The sequence below is a fragment of the Polypterus senegalus genome, chromosome 3 (genome assembly GCF_016835505.1).
Source record: "Polypterus senegalus isolate Bchr_013 chromosome 3, ASM1683550v1, whole genome shotgun sequence".
NCBI classification, from domain to species: domain Eukaryota; kingdom Metazoa; phylum Chordata; class Cladistia; order Polypteriformes; family Polypteridae; genus Polypterus; species Polypterus senegalus.
In genome coordinates this window covers 160,999,967-161,023,229 of record NC_053156.1, presented here as the reverse complement: position 1 = coordinate 161,023,229, position 23,263 = coordinate 160,999,967, and the positions used below count along the sequence as shown (strand labels likewise).

Below are 23,263 nucleotides of genomic sequence, written 5' to 3'. Positions count from 1 at the left end.
TGATGTTATCAAATATTATTCTGTCCTTCTGTTGTCAGAAATTGTAAGGTACTGAAACATGCTCTCCACTTATGGTGTTAAGACACTTTGTTTTCAAGAACAAAAGCAATATAATATATATGTATAATACATACACATGTACAGTTTTTAAATTACTGAGTAAATTGAAGGGTTTTTTTATCAGTAAATTTGTACAGTGTTTTGAGCATGTAAACGAGAAGTACAACATAGTATACAGACAATACATTTTGAAAATGTATTATTGAAACACTGAGTCTGTTATACTGTGTGCTGGCACATTTTTAATATTTTTAGCCATTGAAGCACAACAAATTATCAATTAATTTATTAAAGTAATTGAGTATATTTCCAAGCAATATAATATTTAAACACCTTTCAGATACATACTGTGTGTTGTACATTCTGTTTACTGTTTATTTCTTACCTACCTGAGGTTTCCATTAAAATTGCTTATGTATCGTGTATTGATATACACACCTGAAAGTTTGGGTTTGATATTATACATGCAGTGTTTTCTTAAAGATTATGTACTCCATCTTTTATATTTTACATATCTCCAATAAAATTCTCCTTTAACTCAACAGTAGGGTTTAATTTTCTTAAAGAAATTATTTATATCCACTAACACTATGCATTTTTCAAAAGAATTGATGTATACTATGGCAAATGAAATCCATGATTATTAGCTCATGAGTAAAAGTGACTCTATTCAATATATAATTTTACATCCTATCCTAGCTTTGACAGTAATAAAGCATTTTTTCTAGTTGCTCATAAGCCCCTTGCATCTGCTTGGAGGATTTCCCCATAATACTTCCTTACAAAACTCCTTTCATCATCACTAGATCTGTAGGTTGTTTTGCATTGTTACAGGTAATAGGTGGAATTATGTGTTTGACAGTTTTTAGTTATTTTAATTAACTCTTCTGGTCAAAGAACAGCCTTCAACCAAAGGATTTTTGCAAACTTAATATGAACAGTGATGTTATTCTTTGGAGCAGATTTTCACTAGTCAGCTTCTTGTGAATGCCATTGCTGTTCAGTGTACATAGTCATTTGAGTGTATACATCAACTATACAAGGAGCTGTCCAGAGACCCTGGATGAGTTTTCTTGTTGCAGTATGTAATCATCTTAGAAGTTAATACCCAGGGATGAATCAAGGTGTCCAGGTACATTTTTGTCCTTCAGTAAATCGATGAAATGCAGCATGTTTAAAATCACTTTACAGACTGATGGGTACTTATAGCACTTTTCGGACGTTTTCTAAATTCTCTTTAGATTAAAGCATGTATTACATTGACATACTGGACGTTTTTCAGAGGGCATCTTAAAAATCTGTCCTGGTGATGGACTAATTTGTTTCATTTCTGTTTTTCTGGAGAGGTTGGCAGCAGCTGCACCTCTTCCAGGCAAAATGGGCTCTTTTAGCCACTTCTGTGCATGACTCAATAAGCTTGGTACTTTAAAGCCACTTCTTATTCTGCTTTTTGAGATTTTACATAGTTGTAGCAGACTGAAGCTGATGATTCTGTAACTTGTGACAAATCTGGGTTCAATTTACTGAATGCACATAGTATTTCCCAGTTAATATTAAAAGGTTTTGTTTATGGTGCTAGTACATTAACTAAAAGGCCTCGTTCTGGTGTTTGATGATTATGATCATACAACAGTTTTTAAACTTACAAAAAAAAACTGAGCATAGGTGCAAATGTTTTTTGTACGCCACACAATGTTTGTGAAGAAATTAAGAAAAGAATGGGTACCATAACTTATCAAAGTGGTCTTGTGCAAGGAGCAGTGTGAAAAAGAAACCTCTTTGTACATGTGAACTGTAGTGTCATAATTTATGATGACAAATCAGATTCTTAAAATATTAGTGATGGAGAAACAGCAAGGTTTAGAGTGTACCAATACTTGTAACCTACTGCACGTCAAAGGAATAGTCCACCCAAAATAATAATTTTTAAGCTGTTGCTCACGTTGCATTATTTATAATGATGGCTGAGGAAAATTTTTAATCTCACACTTGGCATATACAATGAGCTTGAATGGAGTCCCAGAATGAACAACAGAAATGTCTGGAAATGTATTCCCAGCAATAGCTCATTCATTGGCTACCATGACAGTACACGTGATATCAACATTGCAGAATATAGTCTGAGGAAGTTGGGCAATTAGGGATGAAAAATTACAGATAAGCAGGTGAAAGCATTATCTTCTAGAATCACTGAACTCCCTGGGGAGGCAGGTCAGTTGAAAAGCACAATCTTGTTTGTGTGTGCCTCACTGTCATATAGAAGAGAATTTTCCTTCAACCAAAGGATTTTTGCAAACTTAATATGAACAGTGATGTTATTCTTTGGAGCAGATTTTCACTAGTCAGCTTCTTGTGAATGCCATTGCTGTTCAGTGTACATAGTCATTTGAGTGTATACATCAACTATACAAGGAGCTGTCCAGAGACCCTGGATGAGTTTTCTTGTTGCAGTATGTAATCATCTTAGAAGTTAATACCCAGGGATGAATCAAGTTGTCCAGGTACATTTTGTCCTTCAGTAAATCGATGAAATGCAGCATGTTTAAAATCACTTTATAGACTGACTAGCAGAATACCCGCGCCATGGCGGAGAAGCAGTGTGTTAAAGAAGGTGCAAAAGAAAAGGAAAAATTTTAAAAATAACGTAACATGATTGTTAATGTAATTGTTTTGTCATTGATATGAGTGTTGTTCTCATATCTATCTATCTATCTATCTATATATATATATATATATATATCTATGTATCTATATATATATATATATATATATATGTTGTTCTCATATCTATCTATATATATATATCTCTATCTATCTATATATATATATATATATATACCAGCAGCTTGTGAGAAGTAGTGTGTTAAAGAAGAAAAGAGAAGAAAAGGAAACATTTTGAAAATAGCGTAACATGATTGTCAATGTAATTGTTTTGTCACTGTTATGAGTGTCGCTGTGATATATATATATATATATATATATATATATATATATATATATATATATATATATATATATATATATATATATATATATATATATATATATAAAAATACCAGCTTCACAGCTGATGTCATGTGTTAAAGAAGTTATGAAAAGAAAAGGAAACATTTTAAAAATAATGTAACATGATTGTCAAAGTAATTGTTTTGCGTATTTGGCGCAGCCACGAAGTTGTTTTCGCAGCTGCATCAGAAAATGTACCACGACGTCTGACACGCCTCCTTTTTACTGTTTTCTCACAGCTTGGATTGTTGCTGTCATATATATACACACACACACACACATGCAGTATATATATATACACATACATACATACATACATACACACATATATATATATATATATATATATATATATATATATATATATAGAGATATATATATATAGAGATATATATAGATATAGATATATAGATATAGATATATAGATATATATATAGATATATATATATATATATATATATAGACATACATACCTATCTACATCATATATTCACACACATACATACATACACACACACAAATTATGTATGTGTGTGTATGTATGTGTGTGTGTGTGTATATATATACACATACATATACTTGTGTGTATGTTTGTATGTGTCTATATGTGTGTGTATAGGTTTGGTCACTGAGTGCAAGGGAAAAATAATAAATTATAGTCTATAAGTTATTAAACAGTAAAACATTAACGCTTTTAAGAAGTACAGGTACATTGAAATTACATTTTCTATGTGAGCGTTCAAATTTGTGCTCGCCTACCTCGATTGTGAATCGCCTTAATATTATTTTGCCGTGGTGTAGAAAAGGGGTCCCGTGTTTGCACTTGTCTGGGCTATAGCACAGGGGAGGATGAAAAAATTAAAAGTGCTCACTTTGACTTAAGGCAGAAGCGCAGTCAGCGTCTCAAAGGCGGCACAGCTAGCCGCAGCGCTGGCTGCTCGACTTTTGCTGGGCAGGAGACCCCTTTGTACACACGTTCATGATATCAAAAGTCTCAGCTCTTTGGAGGTCATTCATTCATATATATATATATATATATATATATATATATATATATATATATATAGCAAAATACCAGCGCCTAGCGAAGTAGTGTGTTAAAGAAGTAATGAAAAAGAAAAGGAAACATTTTAATAATAACGTAACATGATTGACATTGTCATGAGTGTTGCTGTCATATATATGCCTGCCTAAATAAGTCACCCTCGCTTTGCTCTTACTTTTTTACCATTCATTTAATCATGGCTAGTGGCGGAAAAATTATAAAATGGAAGGAGGATGGCTTTACCAAAACAATTATTGATGGCGAATCGATTATTCATAAAGCTTGAATTGGTGATCTGTTTTTCTGTGTTAACCTCATATTTTTCATACTTCTTCTCAAACTAAGGTGGTGCGAGGGTAAAATGAATCGGATGCGCTGATCAATGTAATCCGTGTACCAGGAAATCATGCATTGACAAAAGCTCCCTTTGCTTGTAATGCAAAGTGTGATTAAATGCATTATTTTTAACGCGTTATGGAGCACATGCATTGAAGCTTCTCGGCTGTGCTTGTGCTAAGAAAAGGAAAGATTTTAAAAATAACGTAACACGATTGTCAATGTGACCTTTTCTAAGTAGTGCCTGGAGGATTCAGTGTGTAGAAACTCTATAGAGACAGCATGTGTATTAACTTGTGGATTTTTCTGTGAGTATTTGGTGGCAGTCTGAGGAAGTTGCTTCGTAAGACAGCGCGTAGCCCGGAGCTCAGCTCAGAGCAAAATGAGGTGGGAGGGGAGATGATGACGTGACTCCCCCCCCCGCCTTAACTGTCAATCCCCCACAAACACAGTCTCGGAATTTGCATAAGCACACCCCTTCACCTACAATTTTAACTTAGTTACAAAGTGATCAAAACTCGTTTATATCTTGTGTCCTCTCATTAAACTTGTATCCCGCATTACCTGTGTGTATGTGAAACGCCAGCGTAGCCTGTCTATGAACTTAATTTAAAGTTTAGGTTTACACCGTGCTTTCTTTCGAGCTGGCAACACTCATGAATATGGTAGTATATGTCACTTTCGCTCACTTATTGTTTTGCTGCCTTCTCAATTATATAATGCATGTTTTCTTAAGCGCTTTTTGGAGGTCTTCCTGGTTTTCTACGCACTGCGTTGACAGTCAGTTCACGTGATTACGTGGGAGGCGTGATGATGTCACACAAACTCCGCCCACGTCATTGCAGCTCAACTCAAAAATACCTTCCAGTTATGACCATTAGGCATAGAATTTCAAAATGAAACCTACCCAACTTTTGTAAGTAAGCTGTAAGGAATGAGCCTGCCAAATTTCAGCCTTCTACCTACGGGAAGTTGGAGTGAGTGAGTGAGTGAGTTTCTACCTACGGGAAGTTGGAGAGTGAGTGAGTGAGTGAGTGAGTGCTTTGCCTTTTATTAGTATAGATGGGTACTTATAGCACTTTTCGGACGTTTTCTAAATTCTCTTTAGATTAAAGCATGTATTACATTGACATACTGGACGTTTTTCAGAGGGCATCTTAAAAATCTGTCCTGGTGATGGACTAATTTGTTTCATTTCTGTTTTTCTGGAGAGGTTGGCAGCAGCTGCACCTCTTCCAGGCAAAATGGGCTCTTTTAGCCACTTCTGTGCATGACTCAATAAGCTTGGTACTTTAAAGCCACTTCTTATTCTGCTTTTTGAGATTTTACATAGTTGTAGCAGACTGAAGCTGATGATTCTGTAACTTGTGACAAATCTGGGTTCAATTTACTGAATGCACATAGTATTTCCCAGTTAATATTAAAAGGTTTTGTTTATGGTGCTAGTACATTAACTAAAAGGCCTCGTTCTGGTGTTTGATGATTATGATCATACAACAGTTTTTAAACTTACAAAAAAAAAGAGAAACAGCAAGGTTTAGAGTGTACCAATACTTGTAACCTACTGACAAATCAGATTCGATGGAGAAACAGCAAAGGAATAGTCCACCCAAAATAATAATTTTTAAGCTGTTGCTCACGTTGCATTATTTATAATGATGGCTGAGGAAAATTTTTAATCTCACACTTGGCATATACAATGAGCTTGAATGGAGTCCCAGAATGAACAACAGAAATGTCTGGAAATGTATTCCCAGCAATAGCTCATTCATTGGCTACCATGACAGTACACGTGATATCAACATTGCAGAATATAGTCTGAGGAAGTTGGGCAATTAGGGATGAAAAATTACAGATAAGCAGGTGAAAGCATTATCTTCTAGAATCACTGAACTCCCTGGGGAGGCAGGTCAGTTGAAAAGCACAATCTTGTTTGTGTGTGCCTCACTGTCATATAGAAGAGAATTTTCTGCAAATGGTTTATTTAAAAATATTTGGGACCTTGTGAGGATATGTCTGAATACCTGATCAGGGGTGCGGAAATCCAACGTCCGACACTGGTAAATTGACCGTCGAACAAGCATGTTTTTGTGGTTTCAGTTGTCCGTGGACAAGTGCAATTTTCTGGAGAAAAAAGAATTATATGTGCTGTGCAGAGCACATTTTACCACTGCTTTCAAATTTTAAACATTTGGGTACGTACTTCATGCGGAAACAGTCTACTTAGGCATGTTCTTCATGTCTCAAATTGTTATTCAATATTGTTTACATAATGACGGCTGATTTTTCAAAGGGGAATCACTCTTGTGGTCTTACATAAGTATTTTACCCTACTATTTACATGCTTGGAGATGCGGTCATTTTTTTCATGCCGACATTACGATGTAATTTGATGATTTTTCGTTATAATCGATACCTTTTATATATTATTGATAAAATTAATTTTTTCCACATAAAAATGCGGTCATTTCACCTACAATGCAATTGTTTTCTCCACATAAAGCTTGTTAGGCAGTTAATCTTTCCTGAAATTTGCGATTTCGCGCAGGTTGTGATATATTGAGGAATTAAGAAATTTATTGCGTGACATCAGTTTTGATGAGCTGTCTATAGATCGTTTTTGATTAGAGAATTTTTCATATAAAGCAAGTTGGTTTCGTGCTGCCAGTTTATTAAAAATAAAGAAGAAAACATTCTAACGGTTTCCAAATGTTATGAAATATAAATAAAATCTTTACTTAGACGCGATTATTTTTTCCCGACAACATCGGTAATATTTACTCCTTTGGAAATGTACCATCTTACGGAATTTCAAATACGTCATTAGGAATTACCTGCGTAACCCATAATGCACTGCGGTAAGCACGTTGTTCTCGCTATATGCGTGTTGCTGAAACTGAAATTAGTAGCATCGCGGATCAGAAATGGATCATTGCTTGATTAAAACTGGGACAACAGGCCCTGAAAAAACTACGGGAGCGTATTAAGGCCACGGTGAAAAAAATATGGACACAGTGAAGACAAAAAAAATGTAAATGTCGAGATTAAAGTCGACATTTCCAGTTTAGGCCTATTCTCGTAGTTTTATTTTATCAGTAGAATGTCGCAAACTAAATGTCATCTTAAAATGAATGTTTCATTTACTAGATTTTCTCGAACCCCGTCATAAAGTAATGTAGCACATTAAATGCTTTATATTAAGTGTTCCCCGACCCAGCTGTTAATCTCTGCGCACTTCTTAAACTGACTTCTTCTTGCACTGAGGAAGCGCCGGCAGCAATCGCCGCACATTGACTTCATGATATTCCTACTCAATGAACATTCAGAATACTAAGATAAATACTTTATCTTTTTCACGATGAAATGCATTAAAGAATGTATTAGACATGGGTGGCGGGGGGCACGGTGGCGTGGCTGTAGTGCTGCTCCCTTGCATTAAGGAGTCCTCCGGTCTACGTTCAGTGACCTACGTTCAGTGTAGAGAAGTTTATGGCAGGTGTGACAAGGCTCCAAAAAACTGGATATTTGAATGGGTATCGCACAGGTTTAACTGAAATATTATGTAAATGTTGGGTTCGTGATCTGGAGGTCGGAGACATGAACGCAGAATTCAATGGATGTTTTTCTGAGCAGGCTTTCTTTATTGCATGTTTGCTGTGTCTATCTTACGTACTAAACCCCCAGTTCCTATCCTTTGTCTTTCTCCATATAACCAATCACCACACAATATAACTAGTTTTAAGTTTTCACAAATACGTTTAATTATGCCATCCATTCAGTGGTGATTGGTTAATTTCACAAATACGTTAAAGAAAAAGGATAGGAAAAGAAAAGGATAGGAACTGGGGGTTTAGTACGTCAGATAGAGACATGAGTCTAAAAGTAAGAAAAAGTTGGTTCAATTGAAAAAGCGTTTTCTAAAGCTGAATGCTCGGAGGTTGAGCGTTATGCTAGGCTGTTCAATACTGCTTCTTTAGAAGAGTGTAACCCACGACCAGCTGTGGAATTCTGGCTGTCACCTGGCAACAGGCACATCACTCATAAAAAACCTGAAAAGTCATCAGCATCCACTTCTGCAGGACCATCAGTCCAGGAACCATGCAGTTCAGCTCAAGCAGAAATGAACAGCATTCAGCCCATGCTGTCTGAGATAGTAAAGATTCTTGGGGGAGAAGATGTTGCAAGACAAAAGCTGAAGAACATGGCAAAAATGAATCAGGACAGTGTTCTGTTATGTAACTGTAATATATGAAAAAAGAACTAGTGTAGCTATAATGAAAGCATTGTTTATTAGCCAGTTAAAATAAGGGAATCTTTTATATAATGTTCTAGAGCAAGGTGGCAAAATACTACTCCCTGAAAGAACTTTTTTCAGTTTTAAAATTGAAGGCAGTTTTGGTAACAATAAAAGAGATCAGAAAAAATAAACTATTTTTCACTTTTGTTATTTGTTTATGGGCAAGTGAATTTAACTGGCGGACAAGTGGATTTTCTAAGTTTACTTGTCCATGGACAAGTAGAAACAAATTTGATTTCCACACCCCTGCTGATATTTGGATTATGTGTCACAAGTAATTTGAGATTTTTTTGATAAAGTTTTGATATTTGCTGCATCTACGATGTATCATAAATTTTGTTATCCATTTTCACCATGAATATGTGAGATTAACAGTTTTCCTAAGCCATCATTACAAACAGAACAAGGTACATATTACATACAAACCACCCCCCCCACCATAGCCAACCGTCTATGGGGGAGGAGTGAGAGTTTTAGATTCACCATAAATTTCAATCTCTGGTTTTTGACGGATCTCAATGTTTTAGGGTCCCCTGATACTGAAAACATTGATATCTCAAATGATGGGTCTGTGTGTGTGTGTGTGTGTGTGTGTATGTGTAAGTATGTGTCTCACAGTTTCCTGAAGACAGTCTAGAGCTAAAATAGCTGGACGAAAAAATACCAATATTGAAACTTAAGCCTCTTATGAGATGACAATATGCTGATTAGTTTTTGAGCCAAATCATGCAAGAGAAAGAAAATAATTCTGCAATTAATTATGAATTCTTCTTGTCAATTGCTATCTTAATGACCTACTTTAAGATCGGAAAGATCAGCATCTAAGTGGTAAATAATTACTAACATGTTATAGAATAGTTCGGGTAACTTGGTTCCTAGGGCACAAAGCCTACTGACGTTCACATCTAATTTTTTTTTCCAGTGGAGTATTCATTTAACAAAAGAAATCAACAAAAAATGTCTGGTTTTTGACAGGCTACCAGCTCTAATATGCTCTGTCTTAGTCTGCTAAGTAATTGGATGTAGTTTATTTAGAGCTGCAACATCTCTGGATACTTTTGACTTACCCTCATTACCTACTAGTTCATTTGTGCTCCTTGGTATTTTTGAGTTGTTTTGTCCTCAAAGTGTCCAAGGATTCTTCTCACTTGATGATAAACTTAATAAAGGATTGTTTTTATCTATAACTGTGGTGAACAGTTGAGTAGAAATTAATTAAGAAGTAAAAATCTTGCATTAGATTAGATAGATAGATACTTTATTAATCCCAAGGGGAAATTCACATAATCCAGCAGCAGTATACTGATACAAAGAAACAATATTAAATTAAATAGATTGCAGTCATGCATAGTTTTGTGCAAAGTGTCTTAATTAATATTCAATATTAAAATCTGTATAAAGTACATAAAGACACATACTGTATCCTTGATTGACTGACAAGAAATTCTTAGTTATTTGCAGGTAACTGAAGAAGAGCAGTTCTCAACTAATGGAACAGTTTTCACTGAAAAGCTAATTATGAAAAAAACTGTGATGTTTTCTAATTAATAACTGCCCAGCTGTATTTCCAGCTGAATAGCCCAGGTGGTAGCATGTCCAACTGCACTGTTGTTTGAGTCCCGCCTGACTATTTATCTTGAGTTTTTTTTAATCTGTAAAAGTATATCCATTATCAACACTACATAAATGAATTTTTTACTATGGTAAAATAATGTTATCAAAGACATATTTTCCCACATTGTTTTTGGAAAATTTTAGGTATTCACGCCATTGAGTCTTCAGTCTATTTCCAATTATTTTAAGTTGTGCATTTATTTTATAATATGTTCTTTGTCTGGAGCCATAATATCTGTGTTATCCATTCTAGAAAGGAATATGAAATTGCTTTCAGAATGTGGGATTTAGTTACCACTAGTAGCTACATAAAGAAAAACATTAAAGAAGAAAAAAATGAACAATCCACAGTCTCTATTTACATTTCAGTATTGCACCCTTGGCTTATTTCTTTTCTGTGCATTTTCTTTCCAGTTTTATTTGACTGTAACAGTCTTGTTATTTCAAAGATGCCAGTTTTACCATAAATGATTTATTTGCACTCTTTTTTTGTTTTTATTGATTGCCAGTTTTGTTTTCCAGGGCTGAGACAAAGTGATGAAATCCTCGTCATAAATGGGAAAACTGTGTCCACACTTGATCCAACTCACATCAGGGAACTTTTCAGCGAGCAGAGCCTATTGTTGACACTCAGGAGAGTTTCAAACAATGATTATAAAACAGACAAGTTAGTAGAAAATGAACTGAAAGACCCCAATTCAAAAATATCCACTGCTAAACAATCCCAGCTTCTGGAAGAATTTTTCGACAAACAGATGGAGCAGAAAACGACAGGTAACATACATGCCCTGCTATTTGAATCTGTTAAATGGTAGTTTAGTTATGTTGTTTTATCCCAGTTTTCTGGTCACCTGACCGTCTAATGCTCTTCCATTTACTCGGTTGGGTTTCAGTTCTCTAGATTGTTGGTCCTAATGTCATTTATTTAGAAGAAAATGTAGGCCTGGCAGTGTGTAATAGTATAGCTGACAAGGCATTAGACTTAAAAATTGTGAGGTTGCCATCTCAATTCTTGCCTTTAACTTAGTGTATAATCTTGCACCCTGGAATATAGCTAGTCATTAAGTAATCTAAAAAAGAAACCATCTATTATTGCATAGAATATACTCTTGAGTATGCACATGAACACAGTTGAATGGTACTACAACCGTTTGTTTTAGATACCAACAACATATATCACATTTAGCCTGATAAAACTTCCAGGAACTTTGTGCTACAATGCTACAGAATTAATATTGACAATGCTGGAAACAATTTAAAAGGACAGCGGCATTGTTCAAATTTGTCATTATGGAAAGAAAATATGGTACATTATACACAAGGCTTATTTTGATTAGTATTAATTAATAGCTCCAAAGTTCCCATTACTCTAAATGTAATTATATTATGTACACTTTTTTCATGTTGTCAATTTTGACATTTGTTAGATCAATCCCACTTGAAGTTATTAACATACTTCTGAGTGATCAGTAAGAAAGGTACCATATAAAAATAAACTGAAACTAATTCTTGTAGTTTACATTATTCTTAAACTTCAGGAGGGCCCTAATTTTTTCCCTTGGGATTAATAAAGTATCTATCTATCTATCTATCTATCTATCTATCTATCTATCTATCTATCTATCTATCTATCTATCTATCTATCTAACCACTGTTAAGAGCTGGCTCTTGATGATTTGACTTTAAGTATTTCCAAATTTTGCTGCATTCTCAAGAATACAGCATTACTCATAGAATTTTTGTGGCATGGTATGGCAGCCGACTATATACACATGTGGAGAAATGAAAATTTGAGTTGCATTCTTATGTCATTTTCTGTTTGTTCTTATTAGGTCTGATCATGTTAGATTTGAGTTTTGTTTAACTGGGGTCAGATTAATGGAATATTGTGCGTTATGTTTATTTTTTCCTCCTTACATGTGTCATGCTTAAACCACATTTTGTACATGAATATGGATGATATATTGTATGGTTTCTTTAGCAGTGAAATTGAATATATTCCAAATTGTTTTTTTGGTTGTCAGTGACGATTTGGATAGTCAGCATTTGATGGACCATAGGGTTTTGTTAGCCATGTTATTGTAATGAAAATGCATTTGTTCAGTGGCCTGCCTTCCCAAACTGGTTGTCTGATTTATGTTAAGTTGCACTGATGCGTTTGATTTTTCAAAATAAATGAATTGCCAAATAATAATCACATTAGTAGCTATGCTGTAAATAATCTTTTTTTTTTTGGTCAACAAAGTGTTTGGAAATACAAAATGTTGGCATAAAGTAATTGAAAAGTTCCTGTCTAGTCTTAGTCTTGGTATATTGTTTTTGAGGTGATACTGCATATCAATTTTAATAATACACAGTATAAAGAAATTCTTTTACCCCTGTGCAGAGCTTGGTTTTGACTGCACTTTGTCTTATGGGTGTTGTATTTTTTTTTTTTGTTTTGTTTAAATCTTTAAGCATCCACCAGATGGCACCTAATCCATGAATTTGAAGCCAACCATTTTCAAAATTCAATTCATAGTTTTGGTCAAAGCTTCCATCTATAGGATATTATTTCTTTGTAGATCTTCACATTGCATGCCAACACATTTTAAAAACAAAATAATTTATACTTACCGCAGTATTTTGATGTTGGCCTGTGAAAGAAGGTTAAACATTTTATCCATCATACTTTCTCCATTTTTAGGCTTTGGAATATGATTTTATGTTGTTTTTTAAAGGCAGTTTGTCTGCCTGGTTCCTCAATATATCTAGACCCAGACAAGCCTGTTCAAATCTGTTTTGCCCAGGCTGTTTGTAGTAACTACAGCATAATCTGACTGGAAATTGAAGCAGAAATTCAGATTCAGATTTTTAAATAAAATATTTCAAATAAAACACATGTAATACACATGCATAATGATAAAATATTCTGAGGAACAGTGCAGTTTGTGAGTTTGATAGATTAGGGGAGGGGGAAGAGTCCTTTTTGTGAAACCTGAATGGGATGTCAGTCCATCTTTCCATTTTTCCCCAAATACATTAATTCCAGTATAGGAATGTAAGGTTCTGTGGCCTAAACCACCCGTGATTGTGTTTGAGACCGGAACCAGCCCCACAGAGGTGGACAGCAGGAGAAAAGTGCAAAATGGGTAAACTTGCATGGGTAATACATAAAACTGTCTATCAAGGGCTGGGAAGCAAACATTTTGTGCATTGTTCCTAATGCTGCACAGTACTGATACTTGGAGATTTTTCTTGAAGTATTTCTCTCTGTATACTGTGTGATGTTTTCTTATTTTATTGTGTGTGCAGCATTGTATTTTATTCTGACTTTGGTGTATTTGATAAATATGCAATACGCCTTTGTATAATGTTGGAAAGTGTGTTAATTATAAACAAAATACAGTTGTCAAATAGGTATAACTGAAAAACTACTGAGTGTAAATAATAATAGAGTTGAGAGAGCTGTGTGGTGTGGTTTATGTGGTTGGTTAGAGACTTCTAGTATATTGTACATCACAATGAGGTGATAACTGCTATTTGTTTTTTTTTTGTTTTTTACTAGGCACAGTTTTGGTATCATAGTTTGTATCTTCAGTTAGTGGAAACTTTTATAAGCCATTACGTTTTAGACACAAGTATTCACATCTAAAGTAGACAGTAATATAACATTCTTCATATTAGAAAGGAAATAGTTTGAACCTTTGAGAACTACTCAGTGAACAATAGCCCTGCAGTTGTAAATAATGCTTTACAGAGGGTGCATCCAGAGAGTCTTCAACTGGTTATTCTGGGATTTTAGCATATATTTTTTTTTTTTAGTCTAGAGGAAAACAACAGCGCATATTTTATTTTACAGTTGTTTTATGTTCTCTCTATTTCTGTGTAGGAGTTTGTCTCCATCCCTCTGCCTTTCACCTGAAGTGGACTAAGTGTGTTTGGGACTTTGAGACTGCTCTGTTATATTATATATTATATATCGTGGGCTGAGGCCCAGCATGGATATTACTTGTGAACGTTAAGCTACTGTAGTCCAATTCATCCTTTTTTTTCCCCTCTGTTTCTATGCTTTTGTCTGAAAACAATATTGCCATAACAAAGTTTCAGTGAGTGCTATTGAGCCTCAAGTAAACCATCCTTTAATGACTCACTTCTGCACAGCTTCTTTCACACACCCGCAGTCCTGTCATCCCCACCTACTTCCTCTGAAATAAAAAAAGATTCCTTAAGCTGTTTTGTGCTGGTGTTGTTTTGGGTTCAAGCTTTCTCCAGGAACAAAGCAAGTGTACTGGTAAATGTGAACTGGTATTTGTGCACGGCTTCTTTTATAGTCTGCTTTTGTGGGGGAGGGCAGCAGAGACTTGCTTGGCCATTATGCTGTGAACATTATTTGCTGCCTGTGATAGGAAACTGATGTCTGTCATCTCTGAAGTGGAAGTTTACCAGGGACGAAAATAATGCTCAGCTAATATACTGAAAACTGTAGCTATTTTGACACGGATAACTCTGGAACAACACAGACAAGTAATTCTTTGTTCTTTCATGTATTCTGCCTGCTGTCTTCAAAGGTAAGTAAGCCAACAGATGACTCTTTAAATTATTAAATAGATAACAATGAAGCTACTTTCCCGAGCTATTTATTCTTTTAATGAAAAATCTAATCTTTCATATTTTTCATTAACCTTTTTGTAGTCTCTTTATCAAGCAGTTCTGGTGATAAGCAGTTATTATGAAAAACAAGTGAGGTGATCTACTTAATACTTTTCTCTCAAAACACATTGTTTGTTTTGTTTGGTAAAGGAATTAGTAATAGCTTCATTGTTCATATAGTTCAAACACCTTGGGATTGTCTTCTCAGATTTGCAGTGATCGGCTTTTATTTATTCATGAATGACTCCTCCCACGTAGATAGAAGAGATCTACTGACTTGGATAACCATTTTCGGTTTAACCCACCAGCACATTTTTATTTTTGCTTCCCTTTACGGTATATTTAATGTCTTTTGACCTCTCTACATCCTACTCCTCACATCATTAGCAATTCTTTAAGTTGCCTGGTGATCAGAGAACCCAGATGTGTGGTTTTGTATTCCAGGAGTATCATTCAGTGTATAAACAGTTTAAGTGTGTGTATAATACATATATAATATACAGTATATGAAATGATGATGATGTGTGTGTTTACAGACTGGAAAGTAGTGATACATTAGTTAGTGCTTTTACTTAGATTCCTAGAATTCTAGACCAGGCACTGTCAGTGTAAAGTTTGTTTCCACTTCCCATCCCTCTTTATGCTAAGGACTTTTGCATATCACCATCATTTGTGACTCTAGATTGCCCCAGTATAAGCTGGTGTCAGTTGCCCTAGGACAGACTGGTATTTTGTCCAGGGTTCCTCCTTTTTTGAGTCTGATGCTATCAGATTAAATTGAGGCTCCCTGCATCCCTGACAGGGATTATGCCAGCCCAGTAAGTGAATTAATGTTGTGGTGTAGTGCAGTTTCCCGTCCACCCACTTTTTATCTAATTTCTTTTCCTTTCCCTATTACATAGTTGGGGCTTACAGCATCATACAAATAATATCTGAAATGTGCCATTTATATTTATGTAATTAGGAAATATTTTAAGCAGTGAACAATGCCAGCCTAGCTGTCTCAACATAAACCTAGAACACTGGACACAATGGTCCTTAAGTTTCTTTAGAGTATCCATTTTTAAATTGCCTGTTTTAAGTTGCCTGGTTTTTCCTCTAGCTGATTTGACAGTTTATTGACATGCTCAGTACATGAGTATGAGCTGAGGATAACGGAGAGATAATACTCTTATCTTTACATGCCAGAATGTGCACAGTTTTTGTTTTTTTTGATCAGTTAACCAGTCTTTATCTTGTATGCATTACACAAGTATATATTTTTACTGTCGCAGAGAACTTTACTTTGGACAGAAAATGTGGCAGACAATTCACATTTAAAGTTCTTAATGGCAATTATAGACTGCACAACATTAAAACGGTATATTTTAAGATGCATGATGAAGCAAAGTTGGAACAGAAAATGTATCTCTTCTTCCTTTGGAGAGAATATTGGGATTTAAATGTTGAGACTGAAAGAATATTACGTACGGACAGGGAAAAAAATTCAAAAGTCTGGAAGAGTGGCAACTGCCAGGCTAAGTGAGCAATAGTGAGTACAGTGGAAAATGAGACAGGCTGTAAAAGGAGACATTATGTGAGAGCAGTTGTAACAGGGAACCGTATCCTCTGTCATAAGTATATCTGCAACAAATGATAAATTCATCATTGGTTTATTCTGCAGTTTGGAAACATAAGGCAAACTGCTGAAGCATGCTCTATTCTGAATTGATTCTACCATTTTATTGTATGCTCTTTCACTACACATTTGTTTTTGAACTACCCTTTATATTACTATGTCTTTACAGACACTTTTATACCATGACAACAAGCCATAAATGCAATGAAAGTAAACAGCTAGTTTTCAACTGTCTTCCAAGTCTTTTATAGTCTTTATTAAAAAAAAAAAAAGCTCTGACTACAGCAGAAGTTGAGGGCAAGGATTTTTGATGCATAGTTATGTACGAGTGATAATGGAGGGTTTATGCAATATTTTAAATTTTGATATATGAGTTTATTTTTTGTCGCATGTACATTTTCAATTTTCATAGCTGCCACGCACCAATTGCCCAATTTCATACTGTATCTGCTCAAATAATAGGAAACTATACCATCTCCAGCTCATACTTGCTCCCCACCATAATGCAGATTCAGCCCGTGAAGACATGTTTAATCTGTGATTGCTGCCTCCTGAAATAGTACAAGTTTACCATAAAATGCACAGTCATTGTTGCTTCCTGCTTCATTGTACATTCAATGAAAACACCACTGCAATCTGTTTGCCTTCCACAGTGTAATGGGCATGTTCATATAATAGTGAAAAAATTTAGAAAATTGCTGCAAAAATGGATAACCAGGGTTCAAAACCAGGAATGCCAATATGTCAAAACTCGATACATTAACCAGAAATCAAGGTTGAAAAACATGCAATCCTGACTCATTAAGATTTTTAATTGCTTAGTATATGCTCATAAGTTGTCTCCACAATTCAGAAACTTGGAAATTGATTATAGCGCTCCACCATGTTAAATAGTACCAGCTTGACAGAACGGCATGGCTGTAGCCCATATAAAATACATGAAATGGCGGCACCCACAAATAAAAACAAAATGGCAGCTCAAAATCATAAATATAGTAAAAAAAATTAACCCCATACCTCAAATTGAAAATATAATTACAAAACACTTGCAAAACTAAAATCTGAACATTATAAAACCTCAAGAATCATAACAAAAAGGATGAAATAATAGTGGATGCTTTTACTGTGACTAACTCATCCACTTTAATTTTTCAGTGGGTACTTCATTTCAAATGAGAGTCATATATATTGGAAACAACCATCCTGAACTCTAGGCTAGCCATGTGTGGCCAAATGGCATGGCTGTAACATGGTTCAACAGCAGAAACTAATAATGTGGGCCTAAACTTTGAGCAACTAATAGCAGAGATACCTCAAGCTAAACCCTGTTTTTCTTCCTCATATTATAGTGTAGGTTTGCTTTTGCCCAATTAAGGTGCTCCGTAATAATACTAGCTCACCCACGTGATCTTGTCACAGCTGTAAATAGGAACACCGGCCCTGCAGAAAGGGGCAATTATATTAAAGATCCCCTAAACTTGAACACAAAAAAAAAACCTCAAAAAGTTCAAATGTACTTCCGACAGTCATGCTTAATACACAAAGCTCTAATAATCTCACTTGATCCACAAAGGGGGACCACCCCCAACCCAAGTGGGTCAAAGGAAAATGCGCTGTGACGATCACACTCGAGTTGTTAAGGGAGATCCACCCCATCCCCCTTGGTTTGTCATGAACACACCTGCATAGGAAAAAGTGGGTCACAACACCAAAAATTTTCAGGAAAACTTTTTTAGAGTTAAGATGCTCCTTTTTTTTTTTGTAGAGCGGAATTCTTAAATACAGCAAAAAATGTGATGAATGTGGTCAGTGAAGCTTTTGCGCATGTCCTTTTTAATATTATATTCTTGCTTGCAGAGATACACACAGAATTAAAATCATTTTGGATTGTTGGCATTGGTGCTGGAAAGGACACCTTTAAACAGCACCAGCATTAGTTAGTAGTTTTAGGTAGACATCAGTACAAGCACCAACCTGTATTACGTTGAAATTTGGTAATACAGTTAAAAATTAGGCTTCATAGTGCAAAATGCTTGCTGACATAGTATTGGCCAGTGACAGTGAGTACATGACTGCTTGAAGCAGTGTTGTAGATTACTATCTTAAAGTATCTAAAGAAGATAAATTGCATTTTTTGAGAAAGTTACATAAACATTAGTTTATATTTTTTACAATATTTCTGTGCTTAACATCTTCAAATATTTTTACATTTTGGCTACCTGAGGGAAATTACATTTTTCACAGATATCACAAGAAGCAAACAGCCATCTTCAGTGGGATCAGTTACAAAAGTGTATTTGACACCGAGATTAAAACATAAAACTGAGTTTCTGCAGAGGTAGCTATCTACTGCATAATTGCAGGTTACACCATACTTACTGAGAAGTTGTAAACTTGAGATGCCATACTAAAAATGGCCCCCTTTTACCATTCCTGTTAGACTGCATGAAACATTTTAATTAAAATTGCGCTAGACAAGGAGAACATTTACCTATATGAAGCATGCTTTTCTGATTTTTTTTTTTTCTTTGAAGTGTACAGCATATTTTGGTATAGTGTAGTGCTTGCTATAGGACATGTTTATTGTAGTAGATCAAAAAAAATGACACCTTTTTTTGCATGAAAGCTTAATCAGATCGCTCCCAGGCCAAATAAAGGCCTTCATCTTTTGCATTGTGAATAGAACAGTGGGACTTGACTATTTGTCTTTAACAAAGAGTGTGAGGCAGTGTTATAGCGCATGTTACTGCAGTATAGTGTCACATTGCTGCGTGTGCATGTCGAGTGTGTTGTATAAAAAAGGTAGGTGTTAAGAAAGGTGTATTTTACTTTTAAGCTTTTAAATGTTATGATTTTAATTTAAAGCTTCTGATTTTTAAAAGTGCAGGTTTTGTTTTAAACATTTTCTGGTTTTAGTTGGAAAAGGATTAACAAATGACATTCTCATGCAAAAGTCTGTGAGCTTACATTTTGTTGTTAGAATAAACAACAAGCAGCAACTTTTTATTGGCCTATTAGGTGAATTATCAGCCTATGTGAATAAATTCACCCTTTCAGTCTGTTACTGCTAGATGAATGCTCCATATAAGTCTGCATTGCTTTTATTAGATCTTTTATGTTAATATTCAGATGAGGAAGTTTATCCCAACATCGGTGGGCACAATGCGCTATTTGAACAAAAACCTTTTTTCATAAAATGAACGGCCATTAATTGAACTTATTGTAACGTTAATCAAAAATTTTAATTTTAAGAAGAATAGAACAGTGTGAGACACTGGTAGCCACCTTTAAGGTACATACTGTTTAGCATTTTGCTTTGAAACTGGGGGAAAAATGTTTTAAACATTTGAAAATCAAAATAAACTAGAGGGTCTGCTGCACCCAATGGACATCAATCACATTTGTCTATGGTGACATCAGATTTATGCAAGACAATTCACAGCAATTTATTGATAGTCTAAAAGTGCTCAGGAGTTGTGAGAAGAATTATCAAGTGTGTTGTCTATGTTTATGTGTACAGTTCATAGCCATGTTTTAATTTGTATGTATTTGTTCAGTTGTTTGAGCCGTGGCCCCATATTCTCCTCATAACTGCAGATTTTTCTCCAGGTACTGTATTGTTGTCTTTTCTATCTTGTCACACTAGGTTTGTTTTGTTGGTAGACACAGTTATAATCATTATCAGTGGTGAAGAGACTTTAAAATTGTAATTTTAATTGGTATTTTACCATTATTTGTTGTTTTAATAAAAAGCCAACTATTGCTTGCTTGCTTGCTTGCTGCAAAACAGTGTACTGTACTATATTTTAGTCTACAATATCCGTAAATCAAGATACCTTGGGTTAATGGTGTCATTTCTATACTCTTTCTTTTGCCTGGGGACAAACTGTGGTGACATTCCCAAAACAAAACTGGCAACTGACCCGAAAATCAAACTAATACTTATTGGGATATTCCATTATATTATGCACTTTATAGGTAAGGTTTTTGCCAGCATATTACAAAGAACTGTTGTAAGAAATTGTTCAAATTTTTGATGTTCACAATGGCTACGCAAAAAAGGTAACTTAAGTTGTGCAGTTTTGCCCATTTATTTGGATCATACAGAATGTATGGTTAATTGGTGAGCATCTAAGCAAAACACATAAGTGTAAAACCGCTGATTGTCATTTATACGTGGTAATGAAAACTGCAGTGCAGTTATTTTAATATTAACAATGACTTCTGAAAAATACTCCTGTATTTATTAGTTCTTAATTCACTGTGACCTAACCTACTGATCCTGTTAAGCAGGTTGTGTAAATACCTTCTTGGTCATCTGTACGCTCATCAATGTCTTAAGAAGGTAGGACCTTACATAACTTCTACTTGGGATGATGTCAAACTTGATGAAATTGGTTGCTAATCTTACTGCCATGAGGATATCAGATTACATGACAAGATATCGCAGGGGAGGACTAATTAAATGACTCTATGGTGAGTTTTGAGCATACTTTGCAAAAAGTATTACAAGCTCACCATGTGCTTTTAACCAATTAAACCACTTCCTGACAAAGCTGGTTCTTGTACAAATGCTTTCTAGGTATGGCGAGTTCACCTACAATCCCGTCCTTTATATTTTTCCATTATTTATTTGTTTGTAGTATGATAAACATGAGACATTTTTGTTTACTTGGCCAAAACCGCCAAGGTTCTTACTCTTTTTGACTGCATTCTATGCATGGTTCTTCAGGGATGCTGCTCATTGTTTGTGAATTCTCACACATACACATGAGCATCCCCTGTGACTTAAGGCAGAATCAAACCTATTTGATTTAGTCACAATGAGTTGAAGACTACATGACAGGCACTGATGGGAGTGCTACTCATCTGCCCTCTACTTGGTTAGATTATGTAAATGAAGTCTGTGCCTAAGAATCGCTGTCTTGTGTAGTGTTATGGGGGCATTTAGCAAGTAGGCCCTACAGGAAGTTTGATAATTAAGAGATTAATGGATTAATGTGTATTATTTTATTCAATAGGATTTAACTTTACTGTTAAAGTGGGACTACGGAGATAAATGAATCCCCCATACCTTCTCTCCTACCACCACCACCAGTTTATCAGATTTTTTTTTTTGACTTCACCCATGCTGGGCCATTTACTCCTCCTTACATCATAAGGGTATTGAGGCAGAATCTTTTCTTTTTTAATACTGCTTCTGATGCCAGTGAAATAATAATTTCTTAATTTTAATTACAGCATATATATATATTAAACTGCGGTGGACTGGCAACCTGCCTGGGGTTTGTTTCCTGCCTTGCGCCCTTGTTGGCTAGGATTGGCTCCAGCAGACCCCTGTGACCCTGTAGTGGGATAATGGATGGATATATATATTAAATTTAGTTAAAGTAGTTCCCACTGGTAAATATTTATATTTACAAATAGAGGATGTGGAGAGTGATTTGAACATACTGTACAGTCCCAATCACATTAGCTCACATTGGGAAATCAGTTTTCTGTCTAGACATTTGTAAAAAAATTGCTCTATAAGTGTGATCTGCAGTGTATTTCTTTTTATGCAAATTGGTATAATGTTGTATCTTTTTCCTTGGTTCATTTACATTCACATCTGAACTCCTTTGTAAAAAAGAAAAAAATGGATCAGTGTAGCAGCATCCTCCTGAGGGTTTAATTGGTAACTTTTCAAACTACTCTCAAGATTTTCTTTAACATGACATGTTGTTAAGGTTCAATTCTGTGTACAGTGTTTCTCTGAAAAAAATGGCATCCCACCACATCATCTTTTTGAATTGGAGGCAGGGTTTCATTTCTCATTATTCATTTAATGATAATGCATTTATATTTTAAGGATAGTAAAAACTGAGCTGAAGATCTGGTAACAGTTTAATGATTCCATTAATCATTATTCTATTAGACAACAGTGGGTTTTCAATCATCTGGTAAAATTGCTTTTTTTTTGTTCCGCTTATATTAGCTACCCTTTTATTCTAAGAGAATTTTCCTTCTTCAGCAGTATGACAGAACAGTAGACTGTGCAATTTACTTTACATGGTGACATTATTAAAATGAACAATAGTTTAGTGCCACATCTAGAGAAACTCTAATTGTACATTCACTGCTTTACACTTCCTAAGTCATATGAAATGTGGCATATATAAAGCTTGTTAAGTAATTAGTCAGAAAAACCTCTAGTTTTGGTTTGAGTAACGTGAAATGCTGGAAGCAAAAATGCCTCCTTCTTAGTGTTATGCGTATCCCCTGAAATCAAGTCCAAAATAATTTTTGTAAACAATAAACAATGTAACAGAAACATGTAAATACCTAAACATCAACATAAATATTGTAGGAAAAGGATGTCTAGTATCCACTGCTGGGCTGATGCAGATTTAGTACACATCCTTCATATGATATGTTTTGAAATACTTACCAAAGCACAGTGCAGTATGCATCAGTTTCACTATCCATGTGAACATCTGATGACCACATTGTCATTACTATTGTTGATTGGTGTAATTTGCCAAAATACTGTTAGTAGAAAATGTACCAGAAACTAGAAATTTGCTGTGTGGCCAGATTTTATTTCCCAGCACTCCATGATGCTTTTCAAGGCCAGTATGTCATCACGGAGCTGTAGCAACCATGCACAGACCTT

General features: G+C 35.1%; 1 protein-coding gene across 5 annotated transcripts in view; it reads left to right on the top strand.

Annotated features, from left to right (window-relative positions):
- The window catches only part of LOC120525664 (T-lymphoma invasion and metastasis-inducing protein 2-like), a 314,032-nt gene that overhangs the window by 221,622 nt on the left and 69,147 nt on the right, over positions 1–23,263 (top strand). For 4 of the 5 annotated variants that reach the window (XM_039748157.1, XM_039748156.1, XM_039748158.1 and 1 more), the window contains one exon: positions 10,881–11,132. In XM_039748157.1, the coding sequence (XP_039604091.1) occupies positions 10,881–11,132 (252 nt within the window). Of the gene's footprint in view, positions 1–10,880; positions 11,133–14,581; positions 14,909–23,263 lie in introns of those variants that run through there. The other variant, XM_039748159.1, reaches the window with a different exon arrangement.